Source organism: Lycium barbarum, chromosome 9 (genome assembly GCF_019175385.1).
Source record: "Lycium barbarum isolate Lr01 chromosome 9, ASM1917538v2, whole genome shotgun sequence".
NCBI lineage: Eukaryota > Viridiplantae > Streptophyta > Magnoliopsida > Solanales > Solanaceae > Lycium > Lycium barbarum.
Genome location: NC_083345.1, coordinates 10,501,531 through 10,518,316, shown reverse-complemented (window position 1 = coordinate 10,518,316; position 16,786 = coordinate 10,501,531). Strand labels below are relative to the sequence as shown.

At 35.4% G+C, this 16,786-nt stretch overlaps 2 protein-coding genes across 4 annotated transcripts; both read left to right on the top strand.

Annotated features, from left to right (window-relative positions):
* The first annotated feature begins 240 nt into the window (after positions 1 to 240).
* LOC132610429 (probable folate-biopterin transporter 8, chloroplastic) lies at positions 241 to 3,860 on the top strand. 2 transcript variants are annotated; one of them, XM_060324725.1, is made up of 2 exons: positions 241 to 1,044; positions 1,871 to 3,860. In XM_060324725.1, exons 1-2 carry the CDS (start codon positions 471 to 473, stop codon positions 3,043 to 3,045), a joined length of 1,749 nt encoding a protein of 582 aa, XP_060180708.1. In that variant the 5' UTR covers positions 241 to 470; the 3' UTR covers positions 3,046 to 3,860. The 2 variants fall into 2 exon arrangements, with proteins under 2 accessions (XP_060180708.1, XP_060180709.1); XM_060324726.1 differs by having other exon boundaries at positions 845 to 1,044; positions 1,882 to 3,860.
* A 677-nt stretch (positions 3,861 to 4,537) lies between these two features.
* Positions 4,538 to 12,259, top strand: LOC132609328 (receptor-like protein 15). Of its 2 annotated transcripts, none has more exons than XM_060323242.1 (4): positions 4,538 to 4,895; positions 9,059 to 9,208; positions 9,308 to 9,454; positions 9,958 to 12,259. In XM_060323242.1, exons 1-4 carry the CDS (start codon positions 4,877 to 4,879, stop codon positions 12,135 to 12,137), a joined length of 2,496 nt encoding a protein of 831 aa, XP_060179225.1. In that variant the 5' UTR covers positions 4,538 to 4,876; the 3' UTR covers positions 12,138 to 12,259. The 2 variants fall into 2 exon arrangements, with proteins under 2 accessions (XP_060179225.1, XP_060179224.1); XM_060323241.1 differs by lacking the exon at positions 4,538 to 4,895 and adding an exon at positions 5,814 to 6,588.
* Positions 12,260 to 16,786: the final 4,527 nt, after the last annotated feature.

The window sequence follows — 16,786 nt, the reverse complement described above, 5'->3', positions numbered from 1 at the left end:
TGTTCAAATACAACTTATACTTTCAAAAACCTTTTTAACTTTAATTTTTAATTTTATTTTTGCTCTACTTATATAATTTTCTTTTTAAAATAAAAAAATAAAAATAGGAGGATCTAATTTGGGGTTTGGGCGCGTGTGGGACAAACTCCAAATGGGGTTAGTAAATGGGTCCCTTCAAATCTCCATAGAAAAAGACACAGACAAAGCTGCTGGCCAAGGTATCAGCTGGAACCCTCTTCTTCTTTCTTTAAAAAAACTATAAACTTAAATAAAATATAATCCTTCTTCCACACTATTTTGGAGCAAAAAAGAAACTATATAACAACAATGTGTTTTCTAATCATTAAATTATCTTCTAGATTTCTCCCTTCTCTCTGATTATATTCTTCCTTCCTTTCTTAAAGATTCAGAAAATCATCCAAAATCAAGAACCAAAAACTTTATTCAAGAACACCCTTTTTCTTAAAATCATGATTTGTTCAGTGGGTTACAGTGGAAACCCTTCATTACCCAATGTCCAAAATTTCAAAAAAAACCAATCTTTAGTATGTTTGAACAAGTCTTTTTCATGTTGTCACCAGCAAAATCCTTGTCCAGTATTTCCCAATGTCCAAAATTTCAGAAAAAATCAGTCTTTTTCATGTTGTTATCAGCAAAATGATTGCCCCAAGAACACCATTGACAAACTATGGAAGCCCAAAACTCATTTGATAAAGATATTAGCAGCTCAACAAGTTGAGCAACTTCCTAATAAGGCAAAGAAAAAAGTGTTTTTTGAGGAGAAAAAGAATGGGTTTTCTCAAATGGAGAGTCAACATATGTCAATATTGTGTGGGGTTGGGTATTGGGTACAGGGGTTTAGGTGTTTTCCTTGGTTGGCTCTTAACTTTCATATGGCACATGGAATGAATATGCATCCATCAACATTGCAACTTGTGCAGAATTTTGGGAATTTACCTATGGTTGCTAAGCCTATTTATGGAATTTTGTCTGATGCTGTTTATATTGGAGGTGCTCATAGAATACCTTATATTTCACTTGGAGGTAATATTTTTACTTCCCCTTTTGCATTGGTTTATCTGTTTGTTTCTGAATTTCAAGGTTTTGCAGTTTGTTTGTTTTTGTGTGTGGTGTTGGTGTTGTTTTGATTCCCTTTGTTCTTTTTGCCACTTTTGTTTTGATTCTGTTAGCTTTACTACAAAAGCAAATAGGTTCCTAGCGTGTAAAGGTTGTTGGAATAAACTTAGCAGCAGCTTTTAGTGTCCTGTAATTATAGGAAAAGGTTTCTATGATGTTTAGTGTAAAGCAAGCAGTACCTTTTGAAAAATTCACTACTTGGAAGTTGAAGATCACTAGATTCTAGAGAACACTGAAAGCCTCACTTTGAGGGGAGGACTAGGTACAATGGACATAATTTAGTGTACAAAGTCAAAATTAAGTTTTTGAAACCATTGAAACAAGTTCTGAAGTCTGATTTCCAGGCACTGTTTATTTCCTTTTATCTCTAAATTTTACCGGTATCTCTGAACAAAGAATATTCATGGGTAGGTTTGAAAAGTTCACCTATTGCAAGCCAATATGCTAACTTTTTGATAGCTGGATGAAAAAGATCCAATATGCATTAAACCTTTCTTTCGATGAATTACCTCTTAGCAAATTCTACTTATCTTGTTCTTCGCCATTGACCATCTTTTCCTTTTCTGTTCTTATTTTTTCTTTTCTTGTTTGTGTATGTGTAAAGAAGTTGAGATGGTCTTGGAAATTGTTGACTTAACTATTCATCTTTGTGTATGAATGAAAATATATAGCGACGTACAAGTAGAATATATTTGTATAGATATTGTACAAGCACTAATATTTGCTCTTTCAGTTTTCCTCCAGGTTTTGGCGTGGGGTCAATTGGCATTAACCTCAGCTGCGAGTAAAGCGCTTCCTGCTATTATGGCATGTGTTCTGCTTAGCAACGTTGGAGCATCCATTACAGAAGTTGCCAAAGATGCTCTAGTGGCTGAATATGGTCAAAGAAACAGACTGCCCAGTCTACAATCTTATGCATTTATGGCTTCAGCTGCTGGGGCAATTTTAGGTAACTTGATCGGAGGATATTTCCTACTCAAAACACAGCAACCTAAGTTAATGTTTCTAGCCTTTTCTGCTCTGCTTGCTTTGCAATTAGTAGTAACTTCAGCTACCAGAGAAGAGTCTCTTGGTTTAGCTCAATCATCAAATTATTCTGTTGTTAGGGAACCAATCATGGAAATATTTAGAAAACAGTATTCAGATCTTATGGTAGCAGTTCGAGAAGAAAGTATTGGTCGTCCTCTTATATGGATTGCTATGTCAATTTTAGCAGTCCCGGTCCTCTCCGGATCAATCTTTTGTTATCAGACACAGTGCCTAAATCTTGATCCATCAGTTATAGGGATGTCAAAGGTGATAGGCCAATTGATGCTTCTTTCTTTGACAGTCTTATATGACCGGTTTGGCAAAAAGGTCTCGATGAGAAAACTAATTGGCATTGTGCAGATTACATATGCTGCTTCTCTTCTTCTTGACCTTGTACTTGTTAAGCAGCTTAATCTCAAATTGGGAATTCCAAATGAATGGTTTGCTCTTTGCTTCTCGGGTCTAGCAGAAACTATTGCAATATTTAAGCTCTTGCCGTTCCATGTGCTGTTTGCAAGTTTGGCTCCATCCGGATGTGAAGGATCCCTCATGTCTTTCTTGGCATCAGCTCTGTGTTTTTCATCAGTAATTAGCGGTTTTCTGGGTGTCGCTTTGGCTACTTGCCTTGGTATAACGTCTGGTAACTACTCGAGTCTGCATTTTGGGATTGTTATCCAGTTTGTTGCGGCGTTACTGCCACTGGGATGGCTCAGTTATGTCCCTATGGCTCAACCTGCAGCTGAAACAGGGAGGAAGAGAAGGCAAAGTAAAAGGACGAGAAAATATAGAAGGGTAGGGAGAGTAGTAGTTGATTCGTTCTATTCTTATAGACGCAAAAGAGAATCTGATTTGAATGAGAATCCATTGCTGACTAAATGAAGAAATTGTTCATGTGCTACTCATGACTGGTCTCTGGTACTTGGTGGAACTCGGTTCCTCTTGCAGCGATTTTGATCAATTGTTTCTTGGCCAGTTACAACGATGCAGTTTGTTTCTCGGATTATTCTGGACTCTCTCTTACTAGAGCAGATTGAAGAAGGATGATGTATCCTATCCGCGTTGTGTAAATTGTTGAGTTGCAGAGAGGCAAGACCACAGGAGAGTGGGTAATTTTAAGATCTCCACAGGTGGTTCTTGCTGATCAGAGACTGGTTTCAAGTAGGATTCCTCTCGCTTTATTGCTATTTGCAGATGATAGTAGCCTCTGAATTCTTTAATCTGTATGCTTCTTTTTCGGAGATTAGAGAAAAAATTCTGAGGAAAAAAGTGAAGAATTTTGAATGTTGTCACTGGGACACTAAAGAGCAACTATTCTGAGGAGTACTGTTTTTGCATGGAGGGCTAGCTTTCAGTTCATTGAGCTTGTCTAAAGGAAAAAAAAAGGAAAGAAACAAACACAAGAGAAAAGGGATTCAAAAAAGTATTAACTTTGGTGATTCCTTTTTATCTGCCTGAGCGTTGGTGGACAAAATTACTCTTATGTATTTAAAAAGAAGGGAGAGAAAAGGGTGTTAGGATCATAGGATGGGAAGGGTGCTTGTTGTAAAGCTACTAATAAATGAATTGATCATTTTCCAATTGCCCATTGTTTATATAACTCTGTGTTGGTAGAAGATTTGCCCACTTCTGTTTCTCTTGCCTGTAATTGGAAGGGCTCTCAAAAAGTTCTAAAGAGAAGGTGTTCATTATTGCAATTTTGAGAAAGTTACAAAAGTTTACACTAAATTTTAAACTAGAGGAGTTTGAACTTTGCATGACTAGTACAACAATTTTCAATATAAAACTCAACGTTACTAATATACCAACTTTTACATGACTATGCTACATTTGAATTATGTTGTTAAGCATCCATTATTATTTTTATGTATAATTTTATGAGGTGTAGAACATCAAATAGAAGATCATGCATTAACAATATCTAGATTACAACATTTACGATCAAAATACCTTTACAGTAACCAATTTCAACGGAAAAGTTCCTATATTATTATTTTTGGTGAAAATATCTACATTATGATTCTCAAAATAATAATTTATGTATTATTCACCGTATAACATCATTATAATCAAATATTACCTACTTTCAGAGTATTCTCTGAAGAAATTACACGATTTGCCCTTCAAATAGGCTAGTCTTCAATTTTTCCCCTTCGAAATCGAATTTATGCCTAGTGAGATATACGTTCTTTAAAAGCGCGAGACGTAACTTGTGGGATATTATGAGGGAAAAATTAAAGACCAGCACAAAATAGGGATAAAAGTGCAAATGACCCGTTGTCTCTCGATAAAATACTTAGGCCCACGAGTCAAAATATTGACCCATTAGATAAAAGCCCATAATGCCCAGGAGTCAAAGCTGATTGGGCTTTTAGCTTAGCAGTGAGTATCTTGGAGATCAGTTTATAGAGAGTGGTAAAGCATGCAATAGGTCGATATTCTTTAACATATGAAGGAGCATTAACTTTAGGCACCAGTGTCACTGTAGTTATGTTAACTGCTTTCAACAGTTTCCCAATTGAAAAAAAATTGTAGTATTCCTTCAGTGACTTCCTCTTCTATCACATCCCAATAAGTTTTGAAAAACTCTGCATTAAAACCATCAATACCTGGGCTTTTGTCAGGTGGCAAATCTTTTAGAGCCTGGAACACATCTGCAGCAGTGGCTGGTTGTAGCAATTGATCTAATGTTAAACTGGGGCCATCTCTAGCAATGCATATATCTATACAAGGTATGGGTGTTAGCTGCTTGACCAAGCAGTGTTTGAAAAATCCAATGAACTCCTATTATATAAGACTTGGATTAGTAATCTTGATCCCCTGCTCATTGTAGATGGAAGACATCCGATTTTTAGCTTGCCCAACTTTCAAGTGAGCAAAAAAGTACTTTGAATTCCTGTCTCCATGATTAATCCAAGTGCTCTAGACTTCTGCTTCAACACCTTCTCATTGACTGCTTCTCATATTTTTATTTCCTGTAAAACCTCTCTCTCTTCTATAATCAGTGCTTGGTTAAAGAGGTCAATAGACATAGCTTCCTGAATTTCCTGCAGTCTACTTTTATACTGTGTCAGTTTCTTCTCAATGGAGGAATATTCCTTTTGTAATTGTCTTGATTGATGTGCCACCATATGCAGTTTCTTCCAAACACTGAATACAACATAACCAGGGATGTGCTGTTGCCATACATTTTCTACTAATGTTCTGAAGCGTGATTTTGGTGGAGAAATACAATTGGGTTAACCTGAAGAATGATGATTTTTTATTTTTTTTTATTTTTTAAAGACACATGGAAATTTTTAAATTAAAAAACAAGGCAAGTAATTTTTTAATTCGAAAAATAAAATTCTGTTAACAAAAGGGTATATATGCACCATTTGTGTAACGGCGAGGATATATATGCACCACTTTTTTAATGAGGGGTATATCTGGTTTAATTCGCAAAGTTGAGGTGTAAATTCAGGGGCGGATCTACAGCCCATTGATGGTGTTCACCTGAACACCCTCCGTAAATAAATACACTGTATATATAAGGTATGTTTATATATATATATATATATATATATATATATATATATATATATATTTCGAACACCCTAAACGCAATAGTAGGGGTCGGTTAAGTGGTTTAGGGTTCAAAATTCACCTTGAAATTTCACGTTTAACCCTCGAACACTACATTTTTATTTTTCAAACCCCTCAGAGAATATCTTAGATTTATACTTGCCTCTTTTCCCTTATTTCAATTTTGTTTAGAATGTTAGAAAAAATAACACTAAAATTAAAAATAGTGAAGTTTGAATTTTGCATAGCTAATACTCCTATAGCAATTTTCAACATGAAATTCAACATTATACTATTCCAACTTTTCCAATTCTCATGAGTCGTGTCGTGACCATATACTTCAACCTCAGCCCCCCAAACCAGACTGAGTCAAAATCTAATACCGTACTGGTCATCAATTTCCTTCAAAATTTCACTACCAACTCCAAAAGGCATTCGCTTTTACTACTCCTATATTATGGTGTATGACTTAATTACTCAAAATTATTAAACACTTTTAGAGACACAGTTAGTCTTTATGCATGGCAGATTTCTTAGCAATATGGTTTCTGCTACATGTACTTCTTCATGCAAATGGAAGTTTAGCGTTTTGGGAAGAAGAAAAAATAGCTCTTTTGAAACTGAAGGATGTTTTAAACTACCCAAACGGGACTGCACTTTCGTCTTGGGGTGGTAAAGAAATGGATTGTTGTAAGTGGGAAAGAATTGGTTGCAGTAAATTGACAAAACGGGTGACTAAACTTTCTCTTAATCGCACAAGACAAATAGAGTTGCATGACAAGGATTTCTTCATTGAATCTTCTTTGTTTCTTCCCTTTGAAGAGCTGCAAGAGTTAAGATTGGATGGTAACTTAATTACAGGTCATTTCGTCGCCCTTCTTCTGATTAATTCGTAATCTATCCGTATCAATTTACGTGACTTTTTTTTTTTTTAAAGTCTATCCTAAAAAGGAATAACATTTTTTTATATTTAGCAGTAACGGTTTAACTTCAAATTTACTGCTCCCTCCGGTTCAAAAAGAGTGTCCGCTTAGATGTTTGCACACCCTTAAGAAAATATTAATTCGTAGGCAAAAATAGATAATAAGTATTAGGATTTGTTCAATTAACACTTAATAAGAGCAAATATAAAAAAAGGATTAATTTTTTCTTGATTTGGTAAGTAGCACTCTTTTTGAACCAACAAACAAAAGAAGTTTGAACCGGTGGGAGTATCATTTTACCCTTAATGAAATGATTTATATCCACACAAATATTTATGACTTCTTTTGGATCCCAAGTTTCAAAAGTTTCCTTTTCTTCTTAAACTCCGTGCCAGTCAATCACGTTCACATTAATCGGGGGTCACAGGGAGTAGTAGTTTATATAGGTATGAGTATTTCATATGGAGCAATTAATATGCTCTTCCATATTATGTGGCGGAATTAGGGTCAGATTAGTCAAGTTTTCTGAAATAAATTTATATGTTTGGAAACAATATAAAAAGTAGTCCCTCCGTCCCAATTTATGTGAAGGTGATTGACTGGGCATGGAGTTTAAGAGAAAAAACAAGAATTTTGAAAGAAATTTATGGCCACAAATCAATTTCCGTAAGGGTAAAATGAGAAGTTTGAAGTTAAATCGTTACTAAATATAGAAAAATATCATTCTTTTTTAGTATGGACTAAAAAAGAATGAGCGTCACATTAATTGGGACAGAGGCAGTAGTACAATATTTAATAATTCAAAATATTCAAATTTTTTTTTGAAGCAATGGTAATCAAAGAGAAGTCTTTTTAATGGTGACATATTGTGTCTATGCTATTTGGAATGATTGAAGAAGAATTTTAAGTGTCCATGCTTTTGTTACATTTCATCTTTGATTAACATAACTGAAAATCTAGTATCGTGCTGGATTCTATCTTCTGATATCGATTAGGAGGAGTAATCTTTACAATATCTGTTGGTATTGCTGAACTGTACTAGCTAAGTTGGATTGAGGAAATCAACTCTAAAGAGAATAGAGGCTTGTGTCTTTTCTTATTGTTAGAATTTTCATTGATTCCATATGGGTTTCGGCCTAGTCTCCCTTCCATGATTTGTAAATTTGTTGCGTATTTCAGTAAGTCATCTTTATTTCAAAAAGAAAAGAAAAAAGATACTGGCTAGGAGGACAAATTTGTTCTGTTACCCAATGTTTCGCTTGGCTTGGTACAGGTTTTAAGATGTTTGATTAATATGAATACCAGAAACAACACCATATCTTACCTCTTGCTACTAGAAATAATGATGGTTCTAGCAGTAATGCAGAATTTGCTCGGAGAATGAATTCTGCTTCTGGAGAATGAATATTGCTTTGGGATTTCCTTAAATGGTTTATATGATTTTCAATTTGGAACAAGGGTGTTTGAAGATACAATTTAACTAAATAAAAATGTGATCCCTCTAACAACTTAAGCTTTTCGATGAGACGGTCACACACACCAATACTGTATCTGTGCAGGCAGAGATCCTAGTTCGAGTTTTACTGCCACCTATTATTAAAAAGATTTCCTCGTGCTTATCCAAGAAAAAGGACCAGGTCTACACATAAGGGGCGTATTGAAGACATAATTTAATTGAATGAAAGTGTGCTCTCAAATAGCTTAAGCTTTTAGATGAGATGGTCACACACACTTCGACAACAAAGGGAGAGTTGTTCTTCTTTGTAATATTAACTAGATTTCTTAAATCTATAATAAACTACTGAGAAGAAATGCAACTTGCTTTTGTACAAGAACTCTATCAGGACATTGAGTAATTAACTTGCTGATAAAAAGCTGACCCCTCTCTCTCTCTCTCTCTCTCTCTCTCTCTTCTCTTATATTCTTTGGAAGTTTATTTTTGTGACTTTAAACGAAAAAGGTAGGAAAATAATTTTGAGGCATGAGGATGAAAACTTAGAAGGGTATTGGAGATAACTTGAATTTGGAAAGTTGTAAATGTCAAGAATCTTCAATCTGGAACAACTCAATTTTTTTTAGTTTCTGTGTTCTTCAACAGTTCAACCTGTTATTCTGACTATATAGAAAGCTAAGAGCTGAGAATTTGTGAATAGTCTCAAAGACCTAATCAACTTTGAGTTATCTTCCTCTCAGCTGTAACCTAAGGGTTCACATGAATAAGATGCAGCAACCAGAGTAGATATGATAAGGCCTTTCATGAAGATAAATCTGCATTCAAGAAAGAGCATCCTTGTGAAATGTTCTGATGTTTTGATGCTTTATTAACTTTCCCTTGTATTTTGCCTGGAAAAAAAAACACTTAGATTTTTTCTGATGATTATTCAATTTTCTTGATTGATATAATGCAGGCTTCAACGGAGTATTGAGGTTAAACAAATTACAAATTTTGGATCTGAGTTATAACTCACTAACAGAAATTCCATCTTTCAATGGCCTAGAATCTATAAAGTTTCTCAGATTTAGTTCTAATCGTCTGAAAAATTTATCCACATTCCAAGGTAATTAAACTGTACCTTGTACCCTTTACCCTGGGGAGAAAATTTAAATAGCCGTGTGCAATTGTACATTTAGTTCCCTAATTGACTTTTTTTTCACAGAGTTGACAACATTAAGGGGCCTGGAGATGCTTGACTTGGGTTATAATGACATTGCTGGCGAGATGCCTCCATCTATTGGGGCCATGACATCTTTAAAGAGCTTATCATTTAGAAACAATGAATTAAATGGCTCTTTCCCGGAGGAAGGTGTGCTCTCTTTACGCTAGATACTCAATTTAGTTTATTATCCCAATACATTATCTCTAATGGTTGAATCTTTAACCAATTCATCATAAGTTGCATTAATTATTCATGCTTACTAAGAAAGGAAAAAAAAAAGAATAATTCCGTCAGTTCATCTAACTGTTTGTGGTGAAAGGTGAAGATGGAGGTGGGAAGACGTAAGTAAAAACTGAGGGAACCCATTGCCTTGTTTGTCAATTTCCTCTGGGGGTCGGCATGTTAAAGTGGATTTCCAGGAGGAATTGGCGGATAGTCATGCATTTAGGGTTAGGACTTCCTACATTTATTTGTTTGACTCTTAAAATGGGGTAAGATTAGTAAACTAGAGTAGTTATCATTGTTGTTTCATATTAAAGTTCTCTGAATAACAGAGGTAAAGCTATTACTTTGTCATGTCAAGAAATTTGACCTCCCCTCATGAAGAAAAGATTTCCTTGCTTCATCTTTGTCAACTTTTCACCTTTCAGGTTTATGTAATTTGAGAAGCCTCCAAGAGTTGGATATTAGCCGAAACAGCCTAAAAGGATCTATTCCTCCATGTATCAGCAATTTAACATCCCTTCGTCTCCTTGAACTTTCTGAAAATAACCTTGAGGGAACCATTCCTTCGGATCTCCTGTCTAGTCTCAAGTCCCTTGAATACCTTTCTCTTTCTTTGAACCATTTTGAAGGGTCCATCTCATTGAGCTCATTTGCTAACAACTCCAATCTTGAGGTTCTAGAACTTGATAGCCTTAACAAGGAGTTGCATGTATACACAGAAAATACAACCTGGAAACCTCTATTTCAGCTAAAAGTCCTGCGACTATCAAACTGCAAAATCAATGAGCCAACGAGATCTATTCCGAGCTTTCTTTTGACCCAGCATGATTTAAGAGTTGTTAACCTCAGTTACAATTCTATGGTTGGAGAGCTTCCCGCTTGGCTACTAATAAACAACACAAAATTGGAGTTCCTTAGTCTTGCTCAAAACTCATTCACGGGTCAATTTGTGTTACCTGCTGATTCTAAAGATCTTGATTTGTTTTGGCTTGATGTGTCTAAGAATGATATTCAGGGCCCCATTCCTGCATCTATTGGCCATATTTTCCCAAATTTGTTGTATTTGAACATGTCTAGAAACTCATTTCAAGGTAGTATTCCTCATTCAATCGGCAATATGAATAAGTTGCGTTCATTGGATCTGTCGAGCAACAACTTCACTGGAGAATTACCTGAACATTTGGTTATGGGCTGCAAGGATTTGACTATGCTGAGACTTTCACATAATAAGCTGCAGGGGCAGTTATTTCCCAAAAGATGGAACCTCACAAGGCTCCAGGTGTTGTATTTAGATAATAATCTCTTTTCCGGACATTTGTTACCTGGACTTCTTACAAGCTCCTCACTGATACTGTTGAAACTAAGCGATAACTCAATCTCGGGAAAACTACCTGATTGGATAGGGGAATTTTCTTTCCTTAGATCCCTTAGTGCGTCCAGAAGCTTCTTCAGAGGTCCTATACCAGTGGGCTTTTGCAGACTTGTGCAACTGAGTTTTTTAGACCTTTCATGGAATAGTCTTTCTGATAACATACCTTCTTGTTTCAATCTGTCAGCACTAAAATATTTACACCTTCAAGGAAATGAACTCTCAGGACCTTTGCCAAGAGCTCTCTATGGATCATCTTCCCTTGTGACACTAGATATGAAGGATAATAAACTGTCAGGGAAAATTCCAACGTGGATCAGCTTACTCCCAAATTTGAGAAATCTTTTATTAAAAGGAAACAACTTTATAGGTTCCATTCCTTTTCAGCTATGTCAGCTTCAAAACATCAGCATACTAGATCTCTCTTCCAATAGCCTTTCTGGTCCCATACCTTCATGTTTGAATGATATACCATTTGGTCGGAAGAAAGCACATGATCAAACCTTTGAGACTGATGAATATGGGTGGACATTGTATAGCCCTTTTATGACGTACGAGTATCAAAGCGTACTTCGTGTAAACCAATATGTTGAAGCTGGATTTTACTCATCAGATGTGGCAGAAGAAATAGAATTTATCTCAAAGCTTAGGTATGAGTCATATACAGGAAGCATCTTGAATTATATGTCTGGGATCGATCTTTCTATGAATAAATTGATAGGTCCAATTTCTCCTGAACTTGGGTTCCTAAGTGATATTCATACTCTAAATTTATCACATAATCAACTGAATGGATCCATTCCAAGGGCATTTTCCAACTTGAAGCAAATACAAAGCTTGGACTTATCCAACAATAAGTTGAGTGGTGGAATTCCCCCGGAAATAGTTCAGTTAAACTTTCTATCAGTCTTCTCAGTGGCAAACAACAATTTATCAGGACGCGCACCAGATAGGAAGGCCCAGTTTGCAACATTTGAAGCTAGCAGCTATGAAGGCAATCCTTTCCTTTGTGGATTACCTCTCCAGGAAACTTGTGGAAGGAGCACAGCAGCATCAGATCCAAATCCAGGAGAAATTGATGATGAAATTGATGATCTGTTCAAAGATGCATTTTTGGAGACTTTTGTTCCATCATCTATTGTGGCATTCCTGGGAGCTAGTGCTTTTATTTACTTCAACCCCAGTTGCAGAATGCTTTTTCAGTTTGTTGAAGCAAAGCTCTTATCTTCTAGATAGATTTGCCTAGTTATTTATTGTACCTGATGAAAAAAGTAACTGAGTGTGTGCATAGAAAGTAAAGCATACTTTTTATGAGATATTTTTGGCAATTCAATAGTATCTCAGGACCTTTGTGTTTATCTATGGATGCATGTGTGAAAATGTTATAAAACTCCCTTTCAGTCTTCCATTATATCGACAATTAAAAGGTGAAAATCTGCATTTTAGAACAATGACAAGCAGTTATGCTGTTTAAGTTTTATATCCCCCTTTTCTAGTTATTGTTATACCCCATTTTAACCTGAGAGATTAAAGCGGAGTACAACATATTGGAGATTCCTGAATTGCTTGTTTTAAGGAGTCGCCACCTAATTGATTTTAAGGTGAATTAGGGCACCTAATTATTAACTAAGGTAAAGTTAACTAAACCTCTGTTAATAGTCTGCTTAACTAATATGATTCTAGGTAAGGGTTCTATATTATCCTAAAGGGAAGGGGTTAGGCATCCTTTAGAATCCGTTAACTTACGGTTATCCGACCAAACTTAGGTTAATGAATTAATGTTAAATAAGATGCTTGAAATTTTAAGAAAAGAGAGTAAAGAAATGTCGCTTAGCTTTTTTAAGGAGAAATATAAAAATGATGCTTTAAGATAAGATTTAGAAAAAATATAATAATTTGCATAAAAGAAATTTTTTTAAATGCCATTTAAAATAAAATTTATAAAAGTTGATAAGGCTTAAAATAATAATGTTGTTTAAAATAAAATTTGCATGAAATATATAAGTAGAAGGAAACGCGAGTTTGTGCAATGTTTAAATAAATATTTGAAACAACTCAAGTGGCAAAATATTAATTGATTTTGCAATTTAAGAATATAGACAAGATGCGAGTTTTCTTTCTCCTTTTCATTATCATTTATTAACTATGCTTAATTAAAAATATGCATGATTGACTCAAAACTTGAAAAAGTTATTTAAAATATGTTCGAATTTACGTTTGCATATTAATGATGTTTTGAAATTAAGACAATAAGAATGTGACTCCTTTAATTCGAAAAATATGAATTTTATACCATCCATTATTCTATAAGTAAATATTATGGATACTATAAATAACTTTAATATAAAAAGAAGAAACATGGAATTGATTGTTTGTCTCTCTTAAACTAACTACCCATTACTAAAACTAAATCTACTAATTCATTAGGATTTATCTAAACTAATAAAACAAAACAAAGAAAGAGTTAAATGGGCTCAAATTAATATGCACAAAATAAACAGAGGAAGAGATAATTTAAATGGGCTCAGCCCATTTTCGGACTGATAGCCATAGTGCTGCTGGGATAGTTCATCCCATTTTTAAGGGGGCTGTTGCAATCTGTTGCTGTTTGCCTGGGCCAACAGCCCAATATTTTGTTTCCTTTGCTGCGGACACAACTGGATAGAAAGGAGGAAATGATGTTCCGTAGGGCCTTGGCCCAACATCGAATGCGGAAGACGAGTCCCTCGGACTCGTATGCGAAGGTCATGCATAAAAACGAAAGCAAAGGATTAATATGTGATCAACAAATAAAGTTAAAATGTATGGCGCAAATTAAAAGAACAAAAGAATGGATTGCACATATACTATGTATATTTCATGTCTAACACATTCATAGGGATATATATTTTCATGAACGTACTTCAATATACATTCATATACATACTTCAACTGAAGTACACTTGCGACGAAACGTACAAAATCTAAACAACTCAAACTGAAATTGGTAACATTACGTACAGGACCTGCTAGTACATGTTCATTCATGTGAAGATGCTCCGAGTATAGATTAAGTATACTGGCAATGTACAACGCATATCAAGTCTAAACAGGAAAGATGCCTATAATACTCGGGTATATTTTAGTTATCCTTTTCCTATTATCGAAACTACATACTGATGACCATAAAAAACTATCACCACTGCCAGTAACTAATAATTCCATTCGACTAAAATCACAAATAGCCTCTTTTAGTTTTACCCAAGTCACAAATTCATTCATCATGCTAACCTATTTGAGCCAAAACGGAGCAAATAAACTACTTGAGGAATTAAGAAAAGAAAACAATGAGACTGAGGGGTGATGTTTAGAGTTGTGCTTACCATACTTTACTACTTGGGCATAGTTATTTCTAAAAAAATGAGAAAATCATTGGGGTCAAGAGCATAATAGACATACTGAGGTTTCATCTTTTACTCTAATTTCATCAAAAATTTGATTTCTTAACTAAATCATGTCTTTAACCGATCATCCAAAGTGAACACACTTCCTCTAATATAAGACTTCCAAAGAGGAGTTTAGATTTTAAAATAATTAGGCATAGCAATGCCCTTTTGCTGCAGCTTTCAAACATGCTTACAAAAGAAATGGTTTCTACCTTAGTTCCCAAAAGAAATTTTAAGGCTTCTACCAGGGAGCATATTCAGACAACAAATAAGACCAACTAAGTCAAGTACTAAGCTTAATCACAGTTGAACTAACAGCGAGCCAGATGGCACGAGTTTCATACTTAGAAAACAGGGACTGATATGTCTTTTGGGTCTCAAAAGGCAGTTTAAAGCTTAATAAAGATAGAGGTCTTATTAATAATACAACATCTTTTGGAAGTAAACAACATTCTGCCCAAACCACACATATCGTTTAAAAGCTAGTCCAAATCATTAGACTGGATCCCCAATATACATACTGTATACTGAAATAAGACAACAAACATGGGCAGGTTCAAAAATACCAAAAAAGGAAATTCATGGGTATCTCACATAATTCAAAAACATTTAAGTGTAAAGGCTAGGTGAATCATAACAACATATAGACAAAGAATACAAGCAAGCTTCAAATAGTCCTGCAAACAGCTAAGCCAAGCGATTCAGAGACATTTACTCAGATAATTTCTCATTATTAAAGCAGTAACCACACATGACTCTCAAGACTAGTTATCCTTTTTTTATTTTATTCAAAGCTCATTGTTAAAGAAGTTCTTATAGGGAAAATTGATTCTCTGACACTCATTTTTTTTTAAAAAATGTTAAACATGCCTCTATAATAAATTTCTAACTTAAAGAAAGAAATTATTACTTTTAAAAGCAGGAAATCTGGCTTGTTAAAAGGTATCTACACAAACATCCTTACAAGGTATCTTCCAGGAAAGTAAGGATTCCAATTAAACACAATATGCCCTAAAATGAACTTAAAGAGTGGCCATCAAACCTCAAGCTTAACAGCACCAATATAGGAAAATTTCAGGCAAGAAAACCATTTGAGAGAACAACTCGAGTCAAGATTTGGAACATCCACATAAATAAACACATAAGAGGCAGCTTCAGGGAGGAACCACACTCTAAGACCATTAAGTCAGGCCACGTTTCATTTTAGCATTTCATCTTACTTTAAACATGCTTAATCTAAGAGCATTCAACCACACAGAAACGCATTTTGCTAAGATCATGGAAGTGATTCAAAACGAAGAAAGGAAAATGCTGAACATCAAGTTACCTAAGATATGCTGAAAAATACTTCAGAAACATAGAATGAGCAGGAATGAAGAGAAAATGAATATCGACGACAAATTCGACTCTAAAATATCAAATCGAACACACAAATCACTTCTCTACCTTGATATTCAGACTTCAGCGAAGAATAAAATACAACTTAAAGGGAATAAATATACTTGGAACAGACTTCAGCGGGCATGCGCTTAGTCAATACTTAAATTAACCTATAACACATATAATATGGCCTAAATACAACATACTCAAAGAACAAAAGGAAAAACGGGAGTGCAACAGTTACTTTAGTTTCCTAACATACCAAAACAAAAAAAAAGACTAAACATATCATCCATAAAATTCAATAAAAGCTATATACAAGCATGAACCAAACAGAACTGAAACGAAAATGCGAAGTAAAAGGAGAATTATGGACCTTTTCCGGGTGCAGCGAAATGGGTGCGAAGCCTTCGATACACACTCAAACACTTCAAAACTCAATTCACAGACATAAGAGAGATTGAGAAAATTGAAAATTTTGCTTGGGGGATTTTAGCGACAAAAACGAAGGCTTTTGTTTCTATGGAATTTTTAGGCTAAAAGACTCCAATTTTCAAGGGGGGTTTGTGCGGCTGAGAACTTAGCTTCTTTGGGGGTATTCAAACTGCTCCCACTTTGTTTTTAGGGAATTTTTCGTGGCAAAAAAAGATCCCTCAAAACGATTCAAAACCCCCTATTTATAGGGTTCTTGGTTGAAGAACAAATGACGGAGGGAGAAGAGGAGTGGGGACAAGAGTATGGTGGAGCAGAGGGGAAGTGGGGGCGTCAGACGCGTGAGGAACATGGTATGGTGGAGGCGGCAGAGGTGCGTGGTGCGTCAGAGAACATGGGGAACAGGGGTGTCGGAGAATGGCAGAAGCGTGGGGGGTAACGCGGTGGAGATGGCAGGTGAGGGCGATGGAGGAGAGAGAACGAGTGGGGTGGCGATGGGGGAGCAGTGAGAAAGAGGGAGAGAGAGGGCGCGGCCGCGGGAGTGAAGATGAAGGGGAAACCCTTTTTAGGGTTTCCCTTATCTTGAAACGGAATGGGTCGGACCCAATCCATTTATGGACTGGGTCAATTTTTAGACTGAGTAATAAA